The 27,159-nt window shown below is 38.3% G+C and overlaps 1 protein-coding gene across 2 annotated transcripts in view; it reads right to left on the bottom strand.

The window, feature by feature from the left end:
- LOC139122586 (protocadherin-23-like) overlaps nucleotides 1-26,576 on the bottom strand; it is a 31,750-nt gene extending 5,174 nt beyond the window's left edge. The window contains exons 1-21 of one of the 2 annotated variants that reach the window (XM_070688137.1): nucleotides 26,513-26,576; nucleotides 19,793-19,855; nucleotides 19,260-19,309; nucleotides 17,823-17,876; nucleotides 17,156-17,301; nucleotides 15,710-15,772; nucleotides 14,931-15,017; nucleotides 13,723-13,809; nucleotides 11,014-11,127; nucleotides 10,462-10,660; nucleotides 9,302-9,435; nucleotides 8,494-8,637; nucleotides 7,462-7,570; nucleotides 6,914-7,203; nucleotides 6,155-6,316; nucleotides 5,501-5,622; nucleotides 5,115-5,236; nucleotides 2,401-2,547; nucleotides 1,845-1,987; nucleotides 797-1,030; nucleotides 376-464 (exon numbers count right to left, since the gene is read on the bottom strand). In XM_070688137.1, coding sequence (XP_070544238.1) covers nucleotides 376-464; nucleotides 797-1,030; nucleotides 1,845-1,987; nucleotides 2,401-2,547; nucleotides 5,115-5,236; nucleotides 5,501-5,622; nucleotides 6,155-6,316; nucleotides 6,914-7,203; nucleotides 7,462-7,570; nucleotides 8,494-8,637; nucleotides 9,302-9,435; nucleotides 10,462-10,660; nucleotides 11,014-11,127; nucleotides 13,723-13,809; nucleotides 14,931-15,017; nucleotides 15,710-15,772; nucleotides 17,156-17,301; nucleotides 17,823-17,841 — 2,411 coding nt within the window. In that variant the 5' untranslated portion in view covers nucleotides 17,842-17,876; nucleotides 19,260-19,309; nucleotides 19,793-19,855; nucleotides 26,513-26,576. Of the gene's footprint in view, nucleotides 1-375; nucleotides 465-796; nucleotides 1,031-1,844; nucleotides 1,988-2,400; nucleotides 2,548-5,114; nucleotides 5,237-5,500; nucleotides 5,623-6,154; nucleotides 6,317-6,913; nucleotides 7,204-7,461; nucleotides 7,571-8,493; nucleotides 8,638-9,301; nucleotides 9,436-10,461; nucleotides 10,661-11,013; nucleotides 11,128-13,722; nucleotides 13,810-14,930; nucleotides 15,018-15,709; nucleotides 15,773-17,155; nucleotides 17,302-17,822; nucleotides 17,877-19,259; nucleotides 19,310-19,792; nucleotides 19,856-24,888; nucleotides 25,082-26,512 lie in introns of those variants that run through there. The other variant, XM_070688136.1, reaches the window with a different exon arrangement.
- Nucleotides 26,577-27,159: the final 583 nt, after the last annotated feature.

The raw sequence follows: 27,159 nt of genomic DNA, 5'->3' as shown, positions 1-27,159 counted from the left end.
TGTTCATGTCCGCAATTTTACAATGGTGGCTGTGCCGTGACTGCGGCCGAAACAGTTGTTAAAACGAAGGGACGAAACCAAAACTCAAAATTCATCACAAATTTCTGGTATAAAGAGGAAATGTTTATCAACAAGATGGTCGCGCAGCCCGGCGCAGACGGGACGATCATCTCCCTTAAAACTTTAAACCACAAAGTTTGGCTTTGCATCGGACATTGACGATTCTCAACTTGACAACTTATAAATGAGAAATGGAAAACGACGCGTGCTATAATAAATTAATTAGCTGGATGGCTATATTGTGTCTGGGGAAACTGACAAGGCAACTGACCTAATAAAGGAACTGTATTGGAAAGATGAACGATGAAAACCTACCCGATTATTTGCTGTACGTTGCTTGAGATATAGGTCGGATTTCGTCCGGATTCCATGATACAGTATTCAGTTAGTTGTAAAACGTGTATCTAATTACCGTTGAGAGAAAAAGAGGAAATTGATGATTTTCATGAGGGCGTTTCAAGTTGATTTCTTTATGTCGGTGGAAATGTTCCACAGGTATGAAAAACTGGCGACAATAAGATGACAGTCAGCAAGGACATATGAAAATGCTTGGAACATCTGCGACCATATTTGGTTTGTACTTGCTTGTCAATTTCTTTACTTTAAAATTTAATATTGCTTCAATATGTAAATGATTATGTAAATTATCCTGCATATAATTAATTATCGCCGATATTTTTCGAAAACTGCATATCAATTGTGATTTTTGCGTTTTCTTGAAATGGACAGGCTGTACCTTGACTTCAGCCGTGTTGTTTGAGTCAAGTCCATCATCGTCTCCATCGGGTCCTGCCCTGTCCGTGGCGTACACAAAGAAAGTCAACTGTCTACCGCCAGCGTAACTGATGAAGTTTGTCTCTGCCGCATAGACATCACCAGAGTTGCACACCACGTCAAATTTCTCATGGTCATTGCTTTCTTCTTGGTGATAGCAAAGCGTTCCGTTGATACCTTCGTCGTCGTCCACGGCCTGACAAGAGAAGTGAAAGAATGGTTATCCATCAACAGCATTTATTGACATGAATTACGTATCGATGGCTAGACACCTTGTGAAGGGGGTTGCTGTGGCAGTACGAGGGCGCTGTCCATCATACGGTGCATTGCTCACACCCAGCAGTGCAGAGGTAAATGGTGCAGCCACAGTCACCTGTGCTCTATTCCGCTCTCGCCTATCTGCCCATAGGCGTTCTGTTGTGTGGGTAGTTTGTAAAAGTGTAGTTTATGCTACGTTCCGACGTTCTGTTCCTTAGCCTTATCTTAAAGCTACGGAACAGAACGTCGGAACGTAGCATAAACTACACTTTTACAAACTACCCAGTCAACAGAACGCCTGTGTATCCGCCCCATAGGCGTGTGTACTTATGCCTTGGAAGAAGAAAGTTTCTTTTCCCCAGGCATATGTACACACGTCTATGGGGCGGATAGGCGCAGAGCGAAATTTTAGAATACACGTGACTGTGGTATAACCCCTCGCCCTTGGAGCGTGCCCTCGTGGCGTACCCTCTGCGATAGGATAATGGGTACACTGACCACAGATATGTCAGATACAGAATTCCTCTACTGTAAACTTTACGCAAAACGATCGGTCACTATGGCTTTCACTTCAACGTTTAGAAAGCAGCCGAAGGCAAGTCAGCCAACGACTGTTCAGTTCGAACACTTCATTTTCGACTTGGATGAAAACACAGGATGAGATAAAGCTTGCAAATACGGCACGTGACTGCAAATCCTAAGGTCTGTGACTCTACAAACGAACGTGAAACTGATGAACAATACCTGCTTACCTCAACTTGCAATAGCGAGGTACCATACGGCGTATTGTCGTGTATTCCTTTGAAAAACACAGTTTGTTCGAAGACGGGCGGTTCGTTGATATCCAGGACGTGTATGTAGAGTTTCAGCTGGTTTCGATCCAGGTGATTCAAGTCTGGAGCACAATATATACTTTATATTGCATCTAATGTACAGTTTGTCATTGTGTCTCGACTTTAAGACTATAGAGGGATATATTAGCTGTAGTTGTTTAATGTATGTTTCTGGATATATCAACAAGAGGACTCTGTACTTATTCCTCGTTCAGTTTGAGTGTTCATATAGCGTGTCTATACTGTTGAAGGTTCGCATATTTGCATGGTAATGGTGACAATGCACTTTTCGGAGGTTTAGCAGGAGGAAACAAGCCAAATCAGACCATTTATTAAATAACCGGCTCTGGAGGCGATGAGGCCTTTTGTTTGCTTTGGTGTATGATGCCAATGAGGCGTGTCTACATCAGTTCCGTTTAATCAGTATAACAAAACTTCTGTGGAAATTAAGTCGATTTCGACAAAAAAAACTTACTTAGATTTGGGTCGCAGGATGGGACGTCAGATACATTCACTGTTGCCGTGACCACGAAAGTGTAAGAGCTGACCGTCTCTCTGTCCAGCCTCATAGCGTTGCAGATTTCACAAGTTCTGCCATCAATTTTTCTCAGGACAAAATGATCTGGAGAAAATTGATCGAAAGAATGTTTAAACCGCAGTTGAGATTGGAGTCTGATCGGTGTTAGTCCAATCAAGTGACAATTTTCAAACATTACTCATAAATCCATTGAAACGTTTCACTTGAATAGTCGATTAAATTACTGAGCTCTGACTTTCTCTTTAGCTGAGGAAAAGTTAAAACTTTCCATCTTCGGAGCAGGGAGTCCCCACATGCAGTTTCAGTATGTAAGCTTATAGGACTTGCGTTTGGAACTCACACGAGTATACTGTTCGATGATCGACCATCTCTACCGTCGTTTAAACGAAATGCGCAGATTCAATACTGAGGAAGTAAAATTTCGCGTACTATAATGCTAAACTATTCTCTTTCGCAGTCGAGTGTGAAAATAGGAGCAAATGTGCAGATATGTTTTAATGTTAGAAGCAATCGCTTATAAAATATTCCGATATGTGAAACCCAATAGGCCATGATGATCATTTAATTTATTTGTGTCTACTGGATGAAATTACTTTATTAATTTGAAAAACAACAACAAAACAACAAACCAGATATGAACTGAATATGCTCACGTGTTTTACAACAGGTTCATCAATAGTAGTACGCTTCACAGAACAATGAGATATACGTTATCACTATATGTAGCAGGTTTTTTTCAACTTCGCACAGTACTCTCAGAGTGTAATCACTAATTATAAAACTTTATTTAATATGCAAATGAGCTGTTAATTAACTTGACACTGCTCAATGCTTTATGGGACAATTAGATATCCATCAGATCAACATTTGTAGCACGTTTTATTTAATTTAATGCTGTAATTTTAGAGTAATGTCACCAATTACAAAGTTCATTAAATATGCAAATAAACCTAAAATTAACTTGACACTGTTCAATGATTCATAACACAATTAAATATTTATCAAATCAATATCTGTAGCACGTTTCACAAAATTTTGATGCCGAAATTTCAGAGTTGGATTTCTAATTACAAAGTTTATTAAATATGCAAATGAACCCTTAATTAACTTTACACTACTAAATGCTTTACAACACAGTTAGATATCTGTCGTATCAGTATGTGCAGCAGTTTTCATCACATTTGATGCAGTTATTTCGGAGTTATATGACTAATTATAAGACTTCATGAAATATGCAAATGAGCTAATTATTAACTTGACACTGCTCAATGCTTCTCAGTACAATTGGATATTTATCAGATCAACATCTGTAGCAAGTTTCATGAAATTTAACTCTGTAATTTTGGAGTAATATCACTAATTACAAAGTTCATTGAATATGCAAATGAACCCTTAATTAACTTCACACAACTAAATGCTCTACACCACAATTAGCTATCTGTCGGATCAGTCTCTGCAGCAGATTTCATCACATTTGGTGCAGTTATTTTGGAGTTATATCACTAATTACAAAACTTCATAAAATATGCAAATTACCTATTTGTTAAATTGACACTGCCAAATGCTTCTCAGTACAATTAGATATTTATCAAATCAATATCTGTACCTAATTTCACTGACTTGGGTGCCGTAATTTCAAAGTAATATACATAATTACAAAGTTCATCAAATATGCAAATGAACCCTTAATTAATTTCACACTACTAAATGCTTTACACTACAGTTAGATATTAGACTGAAAGATTCAGTCGCGTGCGGGCGCTCCGGCGCACTGCGACCTACGCAGACCTAGGTCGCAGTGCGCCGGAGCGCCCGCACGCGACTGAATCTTTCAGTCTAAGTTAGATATCAGTCGGATCAGTATCTGCAGCAGATTTCATCACATTTGGTGAAGTTATAACGGAGTTATATGACTAATTACAGACCTTCATAAAATATGCAAATGAGCTATTTATTAACTTGACACTGCCTAATGCTTCTGGGTATAATTAGATATATATCAGATCAATATTTGTTGCAAGTATCATCAAGTTTAATGCAGGAAATTCAGAGTTATCTAACTAATAACAAAAGTTCATTAAATATGCAAATGAGAAGATAATTGACATGACACTCACAGTATCATCATAATGTTCTTAGATTGTCATCTGTGAAACGTTTCATGAAATTTTGTGCAGTATTTCTTGATATATGTCTACACTGTAATTACCGTCTCCATAGGGAAACCATTGTACGGAAAAAAACGATATTGCATAACTTCATTAATATGCAAGCCACACTAACCAAAATCTAATCAGTTCTTGCAAGTAGCATATGGTACCTGTGTACCAAATCTGACTTGAATCCGTTCAGGCATTTTTGAGTTATCGTGTAAACAGACAGACAGACAGACAGACACACACACACACACACACAGACAGACACACACACACACACACACACACACACACACTAACACACACACACACACACGGACAGACAGACAGACATCGCTATGACAATAGCCCACGTGTTTACACACGTGAGCTAAAAACCAAGACACTGACAATTTAATTTTCAGGTCAACTTATAAAATGACTAAATAAAAATTTGGACGATTTGGAATTTTGTATCCGAAGGGTATTCGGCCTTTCAGAATGGTTTTTACAGACCTTCGTATTCACAATCGCCTCCCGTTATTTCGTAGTCGATGTCATCGTCTTCTGACTCGGTTTCGGGCACTGGTAGAGATTCACACGTTGTAAATGGTGGCTCCTCTTCGGTTATATTGAATCTGAAATCAAGAATGGCTTAACTTCAATCTGAATCTGAATAAGCCTCTGACATGAAAATGCCCATTGGATGAAGCCATAAGGGTTTTGCAAGACAGGCCTAATAGAGATATGCAATAAGGTTATGTATTTTGCCCTTTACGTGAACAATATGAGATTGGCATTTTTGTGTACAAAGCAGAAAAATTGTTAAAAGGAAGAAAAACGTGGACAAGATTTCTCGGAGAAGGTTACAGGTCGTATGAGTTTAATATTAACTGGCTTACCTGTGATCGCTTACTAGGAATATAGGTTGACCGGATCCGGAAGTCGTGTTCTGTACTCGAATAGTTGCTATACTTCTACTTGACAGACTCGGAGAACCGTTGTCGATGGCAACGATATAAAACTGCAAGGACAGACATGGAGGTGAGGGCTGTTATTTTACACAGGAGATGCCTCATATACTCGGCAGTTACTGTGTGTTGTCTTCAGCCCAGTTACACCATTGTCATCTAAACATCGCGCAAGAACTGATGATATCAGCAATGAAATCGACGTTGGTCAAGCTAATATTTTGTTGCACTGATTGAAACTAATTTGGGATAACTGGATGGTGAGTAATGTCGATTTAATCTACAAATGTAAGCTCATCTGCTTTTCTTTTTACGTTACACACTTATTTATTATGAGTAATTTGCAATATTGCAATATCCAGCTATACCGCACCTAACACTTTTGAGAAATTTGAAAAATATGAAAATCCAATTATCCCAAATTAGTTCCGATCGTGTTTCACCAAGTTTATCAAAGTAAGTCATCATATGCTGTGAGCCCATCGAATCGATAGAACCCTATTATCTGCTTCGCGGGGCGCATTCTGACACGAACGTAAAAGTGGTAGAAATAAGGTAAAGTGAGGTAAAAAATCAAAAGTTTACCTCGAACTGGATGTGAGTATCTGCTATCGATGGAAGTGGTGCCGCAACAGTCAATATTCCATCGTCTTTGCCAATGGCGAAGTACATGAGAGCTTCTGTTTTACAGACTCCAGTGTCGTTGCAGTACGCCTCCAACGTGTAGAACACTTCACTGTTAAGTCCCTGGAAGAGACACAGGTTTTCATGGAAATCAAAGGCATTGGTGTTGTACGCTAAGGTCAACACCACCTAGGACACAATATAATGGTACGTCCCGACGTATGAATGAGAGTGTAAAGCTACGGATATTTTAGTTCTGTCTGTCTGTCTGTCTGAAGATTGCAGGATGCTTGATATTATTACTTCGCACTAGAAGTAATTTGTAGTATACATGTATATGTATAAAAGATTATACATAAATTGTTGGAATAATAATTTTAAATAGCTGATCCTATTTGCTAAATTGACAGAATCACGCTTTGTTTCATTTCTTATTACTTTACGACTATTATTTGTCGTGTACGCTTACACGTTATTTTTTATGTTTTCACTATTTTTGTACTAAAAGCACGTTTGTTTTATTCGTGTAATGTATGCATTGGTCTTGTTGACAAATGAACGTTACATCTGATATTCAATATGAAAACGTGGTGCTGATAAGTTGAAACTCGGCATTTGGACACGATTTACGGAGTATAGAAAAAGAAATGTATGCAAAACGCAATAAAAACATTTGTAAAAATTCAGACATTATGGCGGACGGAGCTGTGATGTTCTTACCTCGTCCTCGTCGCTTGTTTCAACCGTCAGAATTGAGAAACCAACATGCGACCGACTGGAGATTGTCTCTGTATAAGGTGTATTTGTAAACTCTGGGGCGTGGTTATTGACATCTATGACCTTGACTGTGACTTCGATGAAAGTTTTAACGTCACTGTTGATGTCAGCATAGATGTTGGCAGCCGATATCGTCAAGGTGTGTTCTTTCTTCTCAGAATAATCCAGAGTCGCATCGGTAAATATGCGGCCACTGGTGGCGTCAATTTTGAAAAGCCCATCCTCGTTGCCAGCTTGAGAGAGAGGGGAGGGAGAGAGAGAGAGAGAGAGAGGGGAGTTTATTGTATTAGGCACCAATCATGAAATAAATACATACAGCTTACTCACCACAACTTTAACGACATTTCTATTGCCAAACACAAAAACAGGACAGTCGGTTTTGCAATACAAGTTCAGTTTTCAGCTTTTCAACATGATAAATCAAACAATGTCAATTTCTCAGATTACAGAATCGACAAGCAGACAGATTTGAGGGCAGGTTTAGTATTTACCTTCAATTGCATAGGTCACATTGGCATTGATTCCAATGTCTTCATCTGTAGTGAACACTCTCCCAACGAATGTCGAATTTTCACGCATCTCTTCCGCGTAAAATATCGGCTGTTGTCGGGGGAGAAGGACAGATAGACATGCAAGTGTGAATGGTCACATAGTAGTATAGTTATTGACGGGAATGTAACACCAGGCCCGTGCCAACATGTCTATTTCACATGGAAACCGACATATCAAGTACGCGCCAAAGTCGAATATTTCGTCGTATAATTTGTATTACCCCGGTATGTAATAATTGACCCAACATTTAACTCATCATTTACCCAGTATACGCTGATTATGTCTGACAAGCATTCCAGTATCAACTGGATTCTCTACTGCGCACTTCATATTATATTAGTGAACGATTATATTGGTGAACACGACGTTGATACCGATAGATAAGGCTAAATATGTTCAGGCTAATCAGTTGAATATTATATAAATGTTCATGATGCATGCAGGTTTCAATCTCACTCATGCTTATGCATCACAAATTTATCAAGCATGCGCACTATCTTTGAAGCGTTTGAATTCGCCATCTGTACTACGGTTGCTTATTGTGGTATCCCCGCTCTGCGTGGTCTTATATCGTGGCAATTTTTGGGGATAATGCGTGCAGTATTCACAGGTTTACCAACTCCATGAGAAAAATGGAAAGTTTCGGTGTTTGCATTTCGGAATTTTTCAATTTTGAAAACAATATCGTGCATACAATTGGCTGTCACTGAATATTCAAACTTGTGGCTCCTTATCGCAGAAACTACCAGTGAGAAAGGTCATGCAAGGGGTATTGAAATGATATGGTACTGATATATATGCAGTGATTTCCGTACCGTGATACGCGATCATTATATCACGGTCCCTCCACAAAACGTGATTATATACAACTTACATGTAGGCCTAATTCTAATAAAAATGTGACGATTCATTTGGACTGATTTGGGAACAATCGTAAGCGGCTAAATTTTGAATTTGGATGGTATCCTTACCTCTCCGTCCATTGTCGTTTCTTCGTACATGAATGTTTCAAACTTTGGCGGATGGTCGTTGACATCTAGAATGGTGACAGTGAGCAATGCCTGTGTGTCTCGATATGCGTACAACTCGTATCCTTTAGTGTTGACCTGCGCAGCCTAGAATAAGTTGAAGTTCAGAAATCTATAAAGACAACCCTCAAAAGTACAATATAAGGTAGGTTCTGAAATTGACCATCTTGACGATATAATAATTTCGTCAATGATATAGCTTTCCCTTACGAGCTTACGAGGGAAATTATTGAATAATAAAAAAAAACTTGCTGACCTATGTTTCCTATTCACATCTCTGCTAAATTTGCATCAATTTACAAATATTGTATGCACAAGACATTTGCACAACTAAAACCTGCTAACATCCTCATCTCCGAACTTGTTCAAAATTCGAATATTCGATTCATATATATGACAAAAGTTTTAAAATTATTTGTTTAGAGTCCACTCAAATTTTTTTTAAAAAGGTAGGCGGTACGGAAAATTCTACACAATATGCAAGTTTTACATGTATAATTTCTTGGTTGTTATCACTACAAGAATCAAAGCAGACGCTTCTTTGTCTCGTCAATAATTCACATAAGGCAACAATGTGACATTCTGCAAGCAGACAGACATTTTCTCGAGTTTACATATAGAATATTATATTGCAGAAAACGGAAAAACGTAACAAAACCAACCAAATGCTTGTTACTTTTGCACAAATAATTGTGTAGCAGCAGAGACAGTAGTTTTGCTCCTCTCCTAATAATATTTCATTTCGTCTTACCCTCAGTGTGAAGGACATCTGGCCACCCGGCGAAGCTTCCCTGTCGAATGCCTCGATGACTGTGATGGTCGCATTGCTACTTTCAATGGCAAGATGTTCATTTTCTAACATGAAATCATTGGTCCTATTTTGGTCTGTAAACGAATTGTGTGATTAGAATTAAATACGAGTAGAGCGGAAAACCAATGAACCTGTATTTGCGTGACAGTTCTGAAATTTACCAAGATTCTTTGATATTACAAACAAATGCTGTCCGTCGAAATTCTACGCACACGAAATGGAAAGCTATATTGTCACTAAGGTTGAATGTTTTGAAGCTGGCTTCCCAGTTGTATTAAATTAATAAGTTTGTGTTACGGAAGAAGCCATAAATATTGATCAAGACCAACGCCAATGCAACTAATTAAAGCCACAAGCAGCGTTACTGGGGCCCAAGCGTGATGGCAGTTTGCAACAAAATAATTGTACGCACTTTGTATGCACTGAGAATATTTGATCCTTACCGCTCAATATGATACGATAATCGAATGGAAGTTCAAAAAGTACACACAATGCTCGTTTCTGAAGAATGAAACTTTATGAATGTTTTTTTTCTGTTGCATTACCCCATACTCTACAGCAATAGTCAAGAGCCCTCTGGAACAGTCCAAAATATAATACCATACATACTCATTTGGAGGAAACATTTTGTCTCATAATGGTTATTATCCAACAAAAACCAGCTCTCTAGCCTTGCTTATAGTTGCTGAGATATATGAAGCAAGTCAAAGATCATCTGAGATCATCCCATTGGGAATTATTCCAGAGCAAAGGATTATGGGCATGAAAGTACACATTCAAACAGCCGACTGGCAACGAGAATGCGGAAAATTGCCTTCGTGAATTTTCGCCAAGATTTGGCGTATATTAGTCAAATGCAGTCAACATTACAATCGACATTTTAAGGCATTTTTGATCGGCTGATGTTAATTTTTTTTAGGGTGGAGGTTTTATTATGTTAGTTTTGGACTTCTCGCCGAATTTCCATGTCAATCATTCCATTCTTATGAGGCCAGACTGCATGGCTGATACCGCGGCTAATACCGAGAAAAAACATACACGTACACGTTCTAAAACGAGTTTGATGATACTGTTTGATGATATATAGCGATATTCCTTACCGTCGAAGCTGTAATACACGTTCTCGTTTATAGCAAGATCTTGATCATAGGCCAATAGGTTATTGATATCTATAGTCACCCCAACCTCGTTCTCGTATACTTCGGTGACGTATGTCACTTGGTTGAATATCGGCGTCATGTCATCTTCATCTAAAAGAGTTACGTCTAGTATGGTTGTTGAATTACGGCCTTTTTTATCCTGAAACAACACGAAGATATTCTTTACTCAACATATGGGATCTTGTCGATCAAGTCAAAATTAGGAACAGTGTGTGCAGCACAAATCACTCAATATCAACCGAAACTTGGAATTCAAAATGGCCGGTATCCCTGTGTATATACGTGTTACGTCTTTGAGGGATATATCAAATTTTCGATTTTCACAAAAATAAGCCTGTAAAATCTTTAGTTACTCCGAGAGCTTCAAATTAAACCCCCCAAAACTGTAGACCAGGAAAGTATTGTAAAATTTTTGGAGTCCGAATATCTGTACCCGAAGCGTATTCTACCTTAATTGAAATGTAATATCACTTGAAACTTTGCGATACTCACATCGGTATACAACGTCACGTTGATCTGTGGTTCTGTTTCGTAGTCAAGTGGTGCTGTTGTAATAATTTCAGGTGTATTCACTGTCCTAAAAGAAAAACTGCTAGGACCGTCATCCTGGAAAAAATTAGCATCAGTATTAAGGTAATATGTATCTTAATAACAATTACTTAAAACATACGTTAATGATATGATTCATAACCATAATGACGATGGTGATGATGTTGACGACGACGACGACGACGACGACAACGACGACGACGACGATGATGATGGTGATGATGATGATGATGATGATGATGATGATGATGGCGGTGGTGGTGGTGGTGGTGGTGGTGGTGGTGATGATGTTGGGACTTATACTGTGCTGATGAGTATAGACTGCCACACACACCCTCATTGGCTACAAACTTCTGATATCTCTCTTACGCCTTGTTCAGAACATGATTGGAACTATTTTGGATAATTGGATGGTGAAGTAATGTTGATTTAATCTACAATTGTTATCTCATCTGCGTTTCTTTTATATTACACACTTGTTTTTTTATGAGTAATATGCGATATTGCAACATTCACCTTCATGGCACCCAACACTTTTGAGAAATTTGCAAAATCTGAAAATCCAATTATCCAATCATGTTTTAGTTATTCTTCAACAGACTAACCAGGCGAAGCCTACACTACCATTGCGAAAAGACGACGCTCAGCGTGGTTTCACTATAAGAGTCTTAGTAGGCAAGGAAAGGTCACCCTCCGTTGCCAATGAAGGCCTTTTTGAGATTCAAACGATGATCACGATAGTAATTAAACCACAAACAGAAAACCCAGAAAACGGTTCAACGCTACTGAAATTGGTGAAAACAATTTATGCTCCAACCAGCTATGTTTTCACATTGTTACTGCATACAATATATTTTATAGGTAAATACCTTTGGATTTCAAATTTGAGATGATTCTTACCGTCTTGAACGTCACAATATAATTAAAATTCGAAACAAACTCATTCAAAAATTACTGAAGAATGCCAGTAAGATAACTTAGAATGTCCATGAAAACTATCGTCCCTCTAAAACTGCAATGAGGGTCGATTGTTGTCATGGACTTTTTACGTTGAAGTCATTCGTGTATTAAGGCTGCGTTCATATATAATGGTTTGAGGGCTGGAGGAATCTTGATCGAAATCTTATTTTGTTGAGACCCCCCTCAGTATCCTCAAAAGAATTTCTAAACCTCCCTCTATACGTTCAAAATATTTCAAAATGCCCCCTAATCTCGTACAGCCGCATATTCATGAGGGGATGTACGCACAGAAAAAATAAACATTTATTGCCCAATTCAGCTCGCAGATGTTCGACAATACCTATTTTGACGCAAACATAAATATTCTGTAGTGGTTATAGAAATGTTGTCAGCAGTACGTAGAGCCATATTTCACACACCCTTAAGCAAACAATATTACAAACATAAAATTTTGATACTTTTCAGTAATTTTGCTTAATGTATTAAACTCAAATCTCTTGGTTTACATCTTATTATGTTACGTATCTAGTATTCAGCCTATTATTACAATACATGTATTATCTACACTTATATTGCAATTAGTTGTATTTCATACAAATCGAAATTTCATATATTATAAGACAGCTGTATATCAATAATCAGGCTGTGTGAATGACTTTAAAGTATTTCAACATGATTAAAACATTAACCACAAAAATGAACTTTAACATACTTACTGGTCATTTACATCATTGTTGTACTCTATGGACAGTGTATGAATTGTCAAATGACAAATACAGGTAGCCATATTGGAATAGAAGTAAACCGTACCATTATATTCAAGGAGAGGCACTCTTTTTGTGTACCATAGTCAACTTTTTTTGTGAATAGTGATACACCTATTGTCCGATTGGCAATTGTCTATTGATAAATGTCAATTTTACTGGTCTCCCATGTGTTGCTCACCGGCCTGATTATGTGTACAAGTATGTTTCATTGTCGTGAGCGTCAAATAAACCAAACCCTTCTTCAACTACATCAGCGCCAGAGCTATCTCTGTCACTGTCGCTATACAGTGACAGTGATATTGCCCGTAGGCAGTATTAACTTTGATGATTTTGAGAATATTTTTGCTCAGTTTACAACTGCGTTCTTGTTCAACTCCCTACAGCATGTTGAACTGTCCATTATTCAGCTTGCCAACACAGCCTGTGTATGTATACTGTGCATTTGTATCATTGCCAAATGACACAGAGTCCATACTCTAATTCAATTATCACCAATGGTGTTTACATATACTGGCTTTGCGTGATTCAGCATTACAGCAAGAAACTGTATTTGATACTTTGCATAGAAATATTGAAAAATATTGTCAACAATGGCAGCTTCTGTCTCGTTACAAGGTCTAGTTGTTGTTTTTCTTATGAAAATACAATGGCAATCGTAGAATTTTAGAACATTAGAACCATCGGATGACACAAAATGTCACTCACTTTTCATTGAATTACCTACCAAACCATGGAATCTGAAAAAATAATAGGGAACGAAACTACTTTCAGGTTCCCCCTTATAAGCAGGGCAAAACTTTCAAATCCCTTCTACTACCAACGGAATTTTCAAAAACCCCTGATTTCCTCCACCCCTCTCACAAGTATTTTTGAATGCAGCCTAAATATGCCTGCTGCACATGCCTTGCTTCTTTTAAATACTCACATCGATCACTATATAATTGAACTTGTCGTCGGTACAGTCATCGTCTTCGACGGAGACACTGTAAATTGATTGGCCGGTGTATGTCAACTGCATGGAAGAGACAAAACAAAGCCGATATAAATGTAGCTCCGATGTGAATTTTCAGGAAAATTTACTAAATGAACCCGTAGACCCGGTCACTCTACAGGGTCTAAAAATTAACTTACAGCTTTGTCAATACCAGTGAATTTTGTGATGCCACTCCCCAGATTATTACTGATAATGTATCCGATTATCAAGCATTATGGCCCCAGATGTTTTCTACATCTCCAAAATTCACTGGCATCGCTAAAACTATAAACAATAGAAGGAAGGTACCCCCTCCCGGCCCATAATGGACTCAAGCAAACTTTCACTTCATGACTTCGTCTCCTACAGACTTTTGACAAGGTGTGAATAGAATAATGTGAATGAACTTTGCACTGAGAAAATGCACAAATTTATTATTTATCCCATGCAAAATACTAAAGTAGGAATTGCGAAAATGGATGAGGGTATCCCTAACAAGGTGCATATTAAATTTTAAAGGCATAACACAAATTTTATCAAAAGAGATAATGTCTTGACAAAAAATGAGAAAATTAGACTAAAAATTTCAATATGTAAATTTACCCGTCATTTCAACGCAACCAAATGAGGACATCATTTGGAGCTTACAAAGCAAATTTGATTGCTAAAGGACCCAATGTTTAACAGTAAGATCTCCTAATTACAATTATTAGCAAAAATGGGATAAACATTATGAAAAATTAAAATATGCAAATTCTATTTTCGTTTTAATAAAACTAAACATAGAGATACCCAGCAAACTACGTATTTCATTTTAAAGGTGCAAGACATGACAAGTGGCATCCTAGGACACAATTTTTGACTACAAATCAGAAAATCATTTTTCCATTGTTTACAGTTACCTGCGTTTCCTTCACAAAAATGTGTCAAAATGTCGACGCAGCAATGTCATTGTCAACGGCAAATTTGAAGCATGGACTAAGAATTAATGTATCATTAAGAACATTACAATTGAGCAAAAGTGTAGTGTTAGTGTTAACACGCAATTAAAACATCCTTCAGGCAGAAGATAAATGTACTTGCTGTAAGAAAGAAAAATACTGAAAATATTACCCAAAGTTGCAACTATTGTTGCTTTACGTTCGAGTAAACCAACTTACTTCTGGTATTACGACTTTATATGGAGTTCCCTGAAATTCTGGATCGAATTCGTTCAGGTCTTGTACAAACACGAACATTTGATATGTCTAATACATGGGTGATAGAAGTTGTGAAAAAATTGTCAACGAGCTCCTTTATGACCAGGACTAATGCATGCACGTGTGGCACAGATTCACATAGATTTTATACATGCAGCGATGGACGGGACACAGTTCGAAGCCCTGCGGTGACCAAACCTCAAGTAGTAGCCCACCATCATAGCGCTATATATTCAAAGCTATTCAAGGTATTTGGTCTAATACTGTTCGGGTTCCAACGGAACTGTGAGCTCTACTCACCAACTTTTCAATTCGACGTGCACATGACATAAAGTAGACTAAAGTGACCTTCCGAAACGTCATCAGAAAAAAACATGTTGTTTCTGAATTTTCCTACAGAAATGATACTAAAACATCTTAAAACTTATTATATAAGCTTATAGAGTTATTTCGTTATACTTTGCATTTATGGACTTACCGGATGTTTTGCCTTGGCCATTGTGTAACATTATCGACAAGTTTGGCAAATCTATAGCCCTAGGAATATGTTATCTGACGTACTTTTTATTAATTCATGGTAGATACAAGGGACTAGTGAGTTGAATAAGCCACATACAGAATTTATCTTTGGAGACACTTGCCTCTTTTTTAAACAGTTATTTAAAACCTTATGGGAAGAATTTAAACGTGTTAAACGTTTTGTTGGAGTAATAGATGCGTTCTTACGAATGTATACGTACCCCAGTTGGACCACTAGAGTGAGTGCAACCTATGTCCATCCGAAAATTTCCTTCACAATTACCCTATAAACAGATCAAAGATATCACGATTTTATCTACTTACGATAGAGGACAGATACTCAGACTCTCAAACTTTTACAACTTCTACAATATTTGTTTGGCCTACCACTTGTGACGGCTTATTTTGAAGCTCATAGATTAAATAAAACTTTCACCGGCTTAGTTTTGTAAAATCGGACATTTTATTTTACCTTTATTTAAGTCTCAAATATCGGAGAATATCAGGTCATTTGTTTCTCTTGTGCCAAATTTGCACTGTGACCCAAAATATTTATTCTTGATTTTAAAAAGCGAAAGAGTTTAAGGCTTTCATTTACGAGGCGCCAACTACCTTCATGAAAGGAAATATCATTGTGTAAATTATCAGTCATAGAATACAGAAAACCTAAAAAGAACCATTACAGCATCGAAGCGAGCTTCTCGAGCAACTTACTACAGCTGTGTTACCAGCAGTCGAGCGTATGTCTGACGGCGCGCAGTGGCGTAAGCGTAGTACGGTGGTCCAGAGACCTCTTCAAAATTCAAATTCAAAAAATCAATGATTAAAAACGAGGCTAAACAAGCGCCATCTTGTTTTGATAAGCTTATTTATGATGGCTGGTTTTTAGTGACTGTTTTGAGTTCTTCGTCAAAGATGGCTTTCTCATTACAGCGGCACGGTTGTTTTGATATTATGATAACCAAAAGCACAAGGGTTCCTTTGATTGCCTTGAATGGGTAAAATACTTCCTTTTAGTCAATATTTGGTCCTCTTGGAATAAAAGAGCTAGGGATATGAAAAGCCATCGTAACCCTAACGGAAAAACAGTGGCTACGTTTCCACTTGACCATTTTGACCTAATGTTGTATGTCTAGACTTTATATCCAGGAAATTAAGGTTTTGTAGAGCTTGTTATTAAACAATTAAATATTATAACAAGTAATTTGTACTGCCTGCATTCTTCTAATCTCTGCTAATAGGTGAGTGTTCGACAATTGAACGTTAATTCCAATTACGAATACGGTAAAATTCATTAAGACGACGGACGTCGCCACACATCCACCTATAGGTAAGGTTCACGTTGTTGACAGCAAAGTTAAAAAGTGGAATGAGACTTCAACATTCCGGTTGTACATGTTAGTGCTTCTTGTACCGGTGCAAACTCAACGAAATATTCTGATATCACAGATGTTTGTAAATTTACAATGGTAACCTCCCGATGGTGCGTAACCAAATCGAAAACACCAATAAAATCTAAACATTTCCACACGTAGAAGTGTCGTTTGCCTTTTCGAACGTCTGCTCTGCATGTACGCGACGTCCGGTTATCAAGTGACAAATATGCTACGCATTCTGATGGTACGTAATTACGTGTAACTAAACATCTCTATAATTTTCGAACTCACCTCTAAGTCATACTTCACCTTCCAGGTAAGATTTTTACCTTCAAAATCAAATAATTGCGTACAGTTTTCACCATCGATACATTTTTCGATGAACAGTGTGATGTCATCCTCATCCCCTGTGACATCAAATGTGTGTATCCATGTCCCTTAGGAGAGGAAGCAATTCCATCAAAAATATTTCAAAAACAAAAATGAAACAAACATACAAACGAGAGATAATAATTTACTTTGAAAATTACTTTCCATAGACTTCTTTGGCGGCAAAAATACACTGGGTCACCATAGTCGATTAAAATTCAAAGAGGAATGAACAATTCCTTTTTCCAATTGTTTGACCAGGCTTTTGTGTATACGATCTCGAGAATTTAGATTAAGTTGCGACTAAGTCTTTGTCCGATGCTGTCCTGACGATGTACCGGTATGTAACCGGAAGATAGTAGAGTGGTATTGTTTAATGAACTTGATCTTAAAGACTACAGATCTGTATATAATCTGCAACGACAATGCCTTCGTTCCATTTTTAGATTGAGGTGTTCGCTAATGTCTCTGTACTACATGATAATGTGCTTCTCATCACAATTATCCGAACAGCATAGATTTGTCAGTTTAAAGTAATTTATACGATCAGGAAATTTTGGCTCGGCTTGCAAAGATGGTTCGGACTCACCTGGAGGGGATTCCTCCATAGTATACGCATCGCTGTCAGGTGTAAAGTCACAGTCTGGTTAAGATGTCAAAAGCGAACAAAAATCAAGAAAACGCGTATCAGTGTTTTGCTCGAAATACATGATAACTACATCGAAGAATGTTGTTATATGTTCGTCAAACAACGCACTCTTGCGTGACATCTAGAGATTACGAATTCCTAGGGGTCTATACTTTTTTTTCTTGGGCGCGGTAGCGAGTTTTCTCCAACTGACTAAATGAAACCCTGGAACCGTACACAAGACTCTTTCGTCAACCAAATACCGTTACTTGTAGACCGTCGACCGTTTGGATAATACCACTAAAATATTTTTGTCAGTCCCAGATGGAAGCACCGCTATACAGGTTACCAATAGAAGCGGTGGTGTGTGGTATGCACAAACATCGTTTACCTTCCTGTCATGACCTGAACTTCCTAATTATATTATGGTGAACATTGATAGCTTGATGTATTGAGTTGTGGATTTGCATGTATTTCGTAAAAGTACACTCACGGCTAAATTGAAATTGTACATATTAAAGACAATTCATATGCTGCAAACTATCATATTTATTACGTAAATCACTTCAACTGGATACATCCATCCGTCCATCAATTCATCAATTCATCAATCCAACCATCCATCCATCCATCCATCCATCCATCCAACCATCCATCCATCCATCCATCCATCCATCCTTCCACCAATCCACCCATTCACCCATCCACCCGTCCACCACCACCCACACCATCCATCCATCCATCCATCCATCCATCCATCCATCCATCATCCATCCACTCCACACGTACATACGTACATACGTACATACGTACATACGTACATACGTACATACATACATACATACATACATACATACATACATACATACATACATACATACATACATACATACGTAGGCCTACATACGTACATACGTACATACATACATACATACATACATACATACATACATACATACATACATACATACATACATACATACATACATACATACATACATACATACATACATACATACATACATAGTACATACATACATACATACATACATACATTCATACATTCATACACATAAAGGCAATAACAGGATTTCATTTCCCCGAGTCTTTTCATTTGGTATAAAACAGTACAACTCGTTTAGAATTCGGTCTCTGTCTCTCCCATATAAATATCATTCTTTGATCTGGTACATTGAAAGGTGATTGATGGTTACCAGTTTTCACAATTTTAACCCTGCGTAATTATAATCAGAAGCTATCGTGAAAGTGACATCATTCTGCCAAGGCAATGTGAAAAAGTGTAAATGGTCATGAATATGATTAGCCTACCGTAGAAAAAAAAAACACACTTGACGGACTGAAGGACAGGTAATGACACTTGCAAAATGTAGTACTTACCAGCCTTTGTCGGTGTCGCTTGCAGAAAAAGACAAGCAAAAAGGACGACACTAGAGCGAGAGAGAGAGAGAGAGAGAGAGAGAGAGAGAGAGAGAGAGAGAGAGAGAGAGAGGAGAGAGAGAGAGAGTTATTTTAACCGGCGATGTGAAAGATTTCAGCAAGTTTGAATCGTACATCGTCACTCCCTAGTGCCATATATGCAGTTTTACTAAACCTTTCGCTAGTGAACATCGACGGTGACAGACAACGCTAATCATCAACGGCTGGTAACTTAGGCAGTCGTTACAGCTAGGGATTGAGTATAAGGACCCCAAAGAAAACCATTTCAATTTGTATCCAAGGGTACGTGTCTACAAATCTTCACCATGCCAAATAAGTTAAGCTTATTCATAATATTTACTGGGGGATCATTTATCATTGACAAGAAGACATCAACTTGCTCGGTCGCTTGCCTTCGACACGACGGTGATGTCGCCTGAAATGATATATTTTTTCTGTCTAACATCGGATTAGGATGCAATTAACCTACATACCGAAAGTCAGGTCTCTGCCGCTCTTAAGCCGTAGCATATCGTTGAAACATCTACCCATTACAGCTAGAATGAAAGCAAGTCAAAAAGGTTATCAAATCCACAAAGAAAAAGAAAACAAATCACAAATGACCAACACATACCCATACTGGCCCAGTAGTCGCTCTTTTGCTAAGTTACTGAACTTCAACTTCAACGCGACATACTACCAAAGTACTAGCATATTGCGTCAATTTTGCGATCACCTCACCATCAATGCAACGGTCTACTGAGATTTATTCCTTCACTTTAATTTGTTATGATATTTATAAACCCAGACGCTTTGGGTACGTATAACACATACCGTACAAAGTCTGATGGTTAATCAGTTATTTTATCTTCGACAGCCAGATGAGAATTGTGCTCCATTATTCGGTTGCTATGCTATCGTAACCTTATTAAAGTTATTCTTCATTACAAGTTTGCATGTAATATATATAACTTCAGAAACGCTCTGAACTATTGGTGGCGCACTTTTTGCTTGGCCTCTCAAGTGGAAAGCATCCTTTGTAAATCACAGCCAATTACAGCAATAAGACCATGCGTAATGCAACAGGAGACCCAACTCCCACCAATCATTCCTAGCTGGACGAAAGCTTTGTGCAGACTCCTTAGTGCAAAGTCATTTTAAAATTGGAAAAGAAAATTAATCTTTCACAGTTGAAAACTGCATTTCCCTTCATAGTTAACAAAGAGAATGGCGGCCATCTTTAACATCCCAAATATCGCAACGTTGAAATTTTGAAAAAAATAGCGTTATTGACTCGTTTTTTATGGCCGGTGTCTGCTTGATTTCCATGTTATTACATTGTGAAGGAAATTGTCAAATCAGTACAAGTGTTTCTAAAAATGCTCCAGATCACAATAAAAATTGCTTTCAGTTGTGAAATGACTCTTTAATATCAGTGGACGACCAACCTACCTAGCTACCTAGCTACCTTATTACCCGCCTGATTACCTATCAACATTCGCAAACACACATTCGTACATACATACATACATACATACATACATACATACATACATACATACATACATACATACATTCATACATACATACATACATACATACATACATACATACATACATACATACATACATACATACATACATACATACATACATACATACATACATACATACATACATACATACATACATACATACATACATACATACATACATACATACATACATACATACATACATACATACATACATACATACATACATACATACATACATACATACATACATACATACATACATACAATGAAGATCTGCATACATTGTTTCGCGTTTAATTATATAGTCATTAGGCAGTTGTTTCGACCCCTGACTGCCACAGGACACTTGATCGTACTCTGGAGATAAAAGTTAGGTTTTCTGCTGTGAACGAAAACTGATCTTTTGACTGTCTTATCGTTTTAATGACATATCCTGTCCGGACAAGTCTAAGATTATGCCGACTTACATGTATTTATGTGACAATAAATGATTAAATCAGTCATGTCTCCACAAAGTGTTATTTATGATCTTTTTACTTCGGTTGAAGTACGAATTCAATTTAAACAGTCACTTGTTGATCGTTGAATGCAAGGCTGAAATGTTATGCCCGCAAAAGAATGTGCAGTCACTCCAAAGGTCTTCGCATTTCACAGAAAAATTGGCAATCAGTACTTTGAACTGCAGTTCAAGTTGCGATAAGAATCTCAAATCGTCACTCCACTGTGGACTCTGTAACGCGAGTACCTGGTCAATTTTTTTACACAATTCAAAACTAGATACCAGATGGAAAGAAATAGCTAGCTAAGCCGCACGTTGCTGTAGGGTGACTTTTTTATGGAACGTTGAACAAGAAATGTTGAGAAGCATATCAAATCATGCAGAAAAATGACCAAATAGGCAACTTGGGGACATCGATCTGATTTCGAATTTGAAAGTACATCTTCGAAGGGCTAATCTTTGTACGCCCGTGGAAACGTCAAGAAGTAAATGTATTAGAGTATTTGAATAGCAGAAAATAAGCAAAGAATTTTTTCAGAGAATCATTGCATTGATATTTAAGCAATAGAACACACCCAGCGACGGTATCATACCACTCGATTTTGACCAGTTCACGACATATATGCACTCGCTACCGCTCGTGCATATATGAAGTGAACTGGTCAAATCGAGTGGTATACCGTTGCTGGGGGTGATCTATTGCTATTATATCATAACAGTGTATTGAAATTTTGGCATCGAACGTCAAAAACGGATTTTTTGCTCAAGCTGAGAGCTCACGCGTATGCCAGCCGTGGTATATCGCCATACACGATTCTTTTTGCGTCTCGACCAATCAGATCACTGTATTTGCGCCATCAATATACTGGTATGATATTTTACAACATCTGCGTTATAGCTCATGATTTGCAACTGATTTAATGACTAATTTAAATAGCATTTAAATGAGCACTGTTTAAGTATTCAAATTCGACGACGACAAAGACAATTATAGGTGGCGAATATTCATGTTCCTCGAGTCGTGCACTAAATAGATAAGGAATGAACTGAATGATCTTGTAGTACTCACAGTGAAAACGCCTGTTATGTAAATATCATATTTTTTCGGTCAGTCAGTCTGTGATTAGATAAGCATGGCGTATTCGCTCCAAGATGCCCAAGAAAAGGAAATAAAGTTTAGGTGTGGCCTTCCTCTAAAGTGTACAAAGTTCCGTGTGCTTTGCTCCCATTAAATTTTGTTGACCCTTTCTTTTGACCACATTCTTAATGTTTTAGAGTCCGAATATCTGTCCCCGAGGCGCATTCTGCCGTGAGAGATGACGTCCATTGTCTTCAGCAATATTTTAAACCATATGTTCGGCATGTTTTTAAAACCATGTGTTCGGTTTTCATTTGTTCTTTTAAATTGACATTGCTTTCTCTATATTTTCGAGGAATGCGTGTGTAGATGGCCTTCAATTCGAGAAAGGGATTAAGCAAATACGAAGCTTCGCAATCAAACAAAAAATATTTAAGCTTTGTTTTTGACTCCTCGATTACATCACAGGACATCTTTACGGGGTAATTTCTGTCTGTTGTACTTTCTGCGGATTTCCGGTTCATTCCAACGTGCTTTCGCTTCCATGCATTCCCGAAGAGTAAATGTTCCCAAGTTTCTTTCATTCCAAATTGCTGCCGGGATAAATCAGTTTTGAGTAAGACGTCGCGTGGGAACACATTTCGCGCCAAAATTCAGTGTACGAAGCAGTCTTCAGCGGCACCTCGATTCCCCCTCTCATCGATACATGATTTGCAAATTCACAGTAATTTTTCGGTCAATATCATCAAGAAATAAAAGCGCTGATACGGGATTTTAATTCTCGTCTGTAGACCATCACGATACTTGAGTTTCATGGATTTAAATAATATATCAAACACTTCCCGGTAACATATAAGTACTGGGACATCAAACTGTTTCTAAATAGTTTTTGATAGTTACATGACATCAAGCCCTATAGTCAATGCAGTAAAACGTTGACGAGAACGAAGTGGAAACTCCGATCTCTTAGACCGCACAAGTTATATGTGTAAAATTAGCCATTTTGAGTTTGTGTTGTTCGTTTGGTGTCTTGCAACTGGTTCACAGAGCTATGCAGTCACAAATTTAAGCCTTTAAGTATACGCAGCTGGCTGTAATTTTTTATTAAATTCGAGCTATAGTCTCATACCAATGTATCCGCACACATGTTATCACCAAATATAAAGATTGGATTTCTCTCAGGTGTGCGAGTCATTACAGTTGTGTCACCAATATCCTTAAGAAAACATGAGGCCACTGTCCGTCCAGCGACTGCAAAGTGAACGAACTTGATTATCCGGCGACATGGAACTAATAAGTACAAAGGTCATTTCTCGGTGGTAATGACTCTACCTGTTCAAAGAAATGCCGTCGTGTGGAAATTTAAATACAGCGGCGATTTGGATGATTAAGATGCATATCTTGCGAAATGCGTGTCTGGCCGTGTTAATATGTCCATGTTCTAATCATCATAAAGTGAATTTTATGATGACTTTGCCCGGCAGGAGAATTCGCAGCTGCTATACTTCACAAGTGGTCACGTTACTTTGCATATGACGTCATTAACCACCGATTCTGTTAATAATTACTGAAACTTGGTCGTTTCGTGTCTCCATTTTCCAGTCGGCTAGATCTGCCTGCATGCAGCTGCCGCAAATATGTGACACGCATGTTTTGCTAGTTGGTAAAATTTAACGGAGAAGTCTGCAAGTTTGATAAATGTTCGCGCTCTACTCACCGGCACTGTTACGCAATTCGGGTTAGCGAGCTTTAATACTGTTACCGCATCACAGTTTTCTAGCTACCGCTGAGCAGACAGCTGTTGATTTTGCTCCTACTTGACAAATATTCCTCGTAAATCGTACACATTATCAGCTGACGTGTCCTCAAAAACATTAGCTAGGAAAGGAAGTGAGGGCAGGTCTATACTATACATTTTCAGCGTTCACACGAAGATCATCGAGCAAAACATTGTTCATGTGGCCCTACTGCAATGTTTTACATAAGACAGTATGCCAAAACTTCTGAGTTTTTAAATGTAAACGACACTGTTACTGATAAAGGAATATACCTTACATCGTCACAGGATAGAGTGCCTCAAAACTTGTGTCCGACAATGAACTTAGACTGTGGATATTCACGCTATCATCATAATCCTGGTACAGTTAAGCAAACAGTGGACTAATTAAGCTTATAAATCATAGAACAAAATTTTCCCTGTATTTGTTCGTGTCGATGTTATCTGCCGAAGTCATTTTTTGTCGAGAAGTAAGTGATAAGGGCAGTAAGCTAGATAATCAATCTACGACCAGAACATGAATCATGATAGCTTTCTTTTTTGGAAACGTTTATGCAGGATCTATTTTACCTATTCGATTCTTTTCGATCATTCTCTGAGCAATGATATTCATCCTATATAGCCGGGGCAGGACGAAGTTCCCGTGTCCTAACAACGATGAGACAGGTCGGCCCCGAGACACCATACAATCAACTTACCTATGGGTGGAGCTGAATCCCGCGGCCGCGGTAGTTTGGTGGCTGCCACGGGAGCGATGGAAATTGGGTATACAGCCTACTGTGCCACTCACCCGGAACACTACACACTCGCTGTCGGGGTAGAATGACAATACGTCGGAGCGTTCAGTGGTGTCCGATTGCGCTCACCGAAACTTCCAAAATGTTGATATTTGATATCGAGCAAACAAACACCATATGCGCATGCGTGTCTGTTGGGTACAAAGCTAGGTAAATTTGTACAATGATTATGGTTTTATGCCGGCTTCAAAAGTCCTTTTTTTTAAAGCCGCCTTCATTTCAAAGTGAATAAAAATGTGTCACCATACATATTTCATAAGTAAAACTAAATAAAAGAGGTACGAAATTCGAAAAAAATGATAAGTGTGCAATTTCAGAAGCACAGAATAAACAGAAGTGTCGATTGTTCCGTCTAAGTTATTATATAATCTATCGCATATATGATTCTAACTGATAACGGTAACTTGGAGGCTCAAGGTTTTGTCTGACGAGCTTCGAGTACATATAGCCCGACTATTACGAGTGTGTGTACACACAGAATTCCCTGCCACAAGAAGTCACAAATATGATGAACCTGGAGTTCCAGCCAACACTGAATACCAGTGGGCAACCTCTGATGCAGTTGATTCCTGCACAAGCTGGGAAAGAATTTATTTCGTAGAGGAATGCTATGCTTGTATTCTACGCACTGGCGAAGGCTGCTGCGATTGTTAGCCTACACGTGAGTTGTCAGAGGTCTTGTTTTTTTACCGAGCACGGGATTATACAAAAGGGCATCAACTCTCTTAAAATGTTCCGTGTCAGCTGTCTAAACGATCATCAAAGGTTGAAGTTCAGATGAGAGAATTATGACATCGGCGGCAACATGCTTTCAGAAATACCAATAAGATCAGATCGAAATTAATTGTTGAAATAAAGAATAAGTAGAATGAATGATAAGTTTATACTTTCAACAGGTGGGTGACTTTACTATTGTTGAAACACTTTATGTAAGCTATCAACATTTATTGGACTCATACTAGTGTCTGCCGCCACGGATAAATAGTCTTTGGTATTTCTACAAACACCACAAACACAGTAAAAGGAGTCCATAGAGTGAATTAAAACCCACTAATAACTACCTTATTTAAATATTCGACATAGAGTGGTTGGGTGTCTGTTCGATACAAAGAACTGAGTATACAACTATTCGTGTCAGCTGTAGTGTACACCATATAAACGTGGAAGTCTTACATTTTGTCACGATCAAACGACAGAACGTGTCGTGTTGATCTCTCTAGTCTCTCTCCCTCCCTCTAACCCTCTCTCACCCTCTCTCTCACCTCTCTCTCACTCTCTCTCACCCTCCCCCTCTCTCTCTCACCCTAATTCTAAACACCAACGGGTTATACTAATGTCAATACGGTGAGGTCAACATGGTGGCAGGGTGTCGAATTCACATTCTTTCGAACTTTCTCCGCAGCGATAGGTTTTACAAGGACAAGGCGTTTGTAATTTTTACATATATAAAATATCCGACAATCTAAACGCACTGTAATAACGTCAAGAAGGTAAATAGTTTAAATAAACAAACTGGAATACTAACCAGAGCGCAGGAGTTCCCTCTGCATCGTGCCTGATGTCTAGCAGGTTCATTGAGTTCACTTCCTGGTGTGTGACACTTTCACAACTACAACTCACCTTAGATACCTTAGATAATTAAATTACGCACGTGGCAGGCCTGACTCATTGAGTTTTCAGACCTCACACCCTTTCATCGCCCGTAAACGAAAGTCTGAAAGTTGCGATTCGCTGATTCCAAAAAACCGACGAGGAACTTATTAGAAAATTCCCCAAATATTCATAGCTAATAAATAAGTTTTCTCTGCTGACAGATTTTTTGAAAAATACACATTGCAAAGCTAAATCTGAACGGTGATTTTGTATCGTGCATGTACAGTAGACGGTTTCTGTCGCATTAACGTGGCAGAATGTAAAATGTGCGAAATGCATTTCTGAAAGATGATGGAAATGGAAATGTAGAGAATGATCAACCCCCGCCTCCACCCAAAAGCAGTAACTCTCCTTTCAAGTTTTCATACATCCATTTAAGCAGTGGAGTGAACATGGTCAACAATGTTATCTCCGTATCCTCCTCTTTCTGCACGCCCTGCCCATGTCACACTCTATCAGTCTCCCCTCTGTCTGTCTGTCCATGGAGCTCCGTTTCTAGCTCCATGGTCTGTCTGTCTC

This window comes from Ptychodera flava, chromosome 22 (assembly GCF_041260155.1).
Source record: "Ptychodera flava strain L36383 chromosome 22, AS_Pfla_20210202, whole genome shotgun sequence".
In the NCBI taxonomy this organism is placed as follows: Eukaryota; Metazoa; Hemichordata; class Enteropneusta; family Ptychoderidae; genus Ptychodera; species Ptychodera flava.
This window is presented reverse-complemented; position numbering and strand designations above follow the sequence as displayed.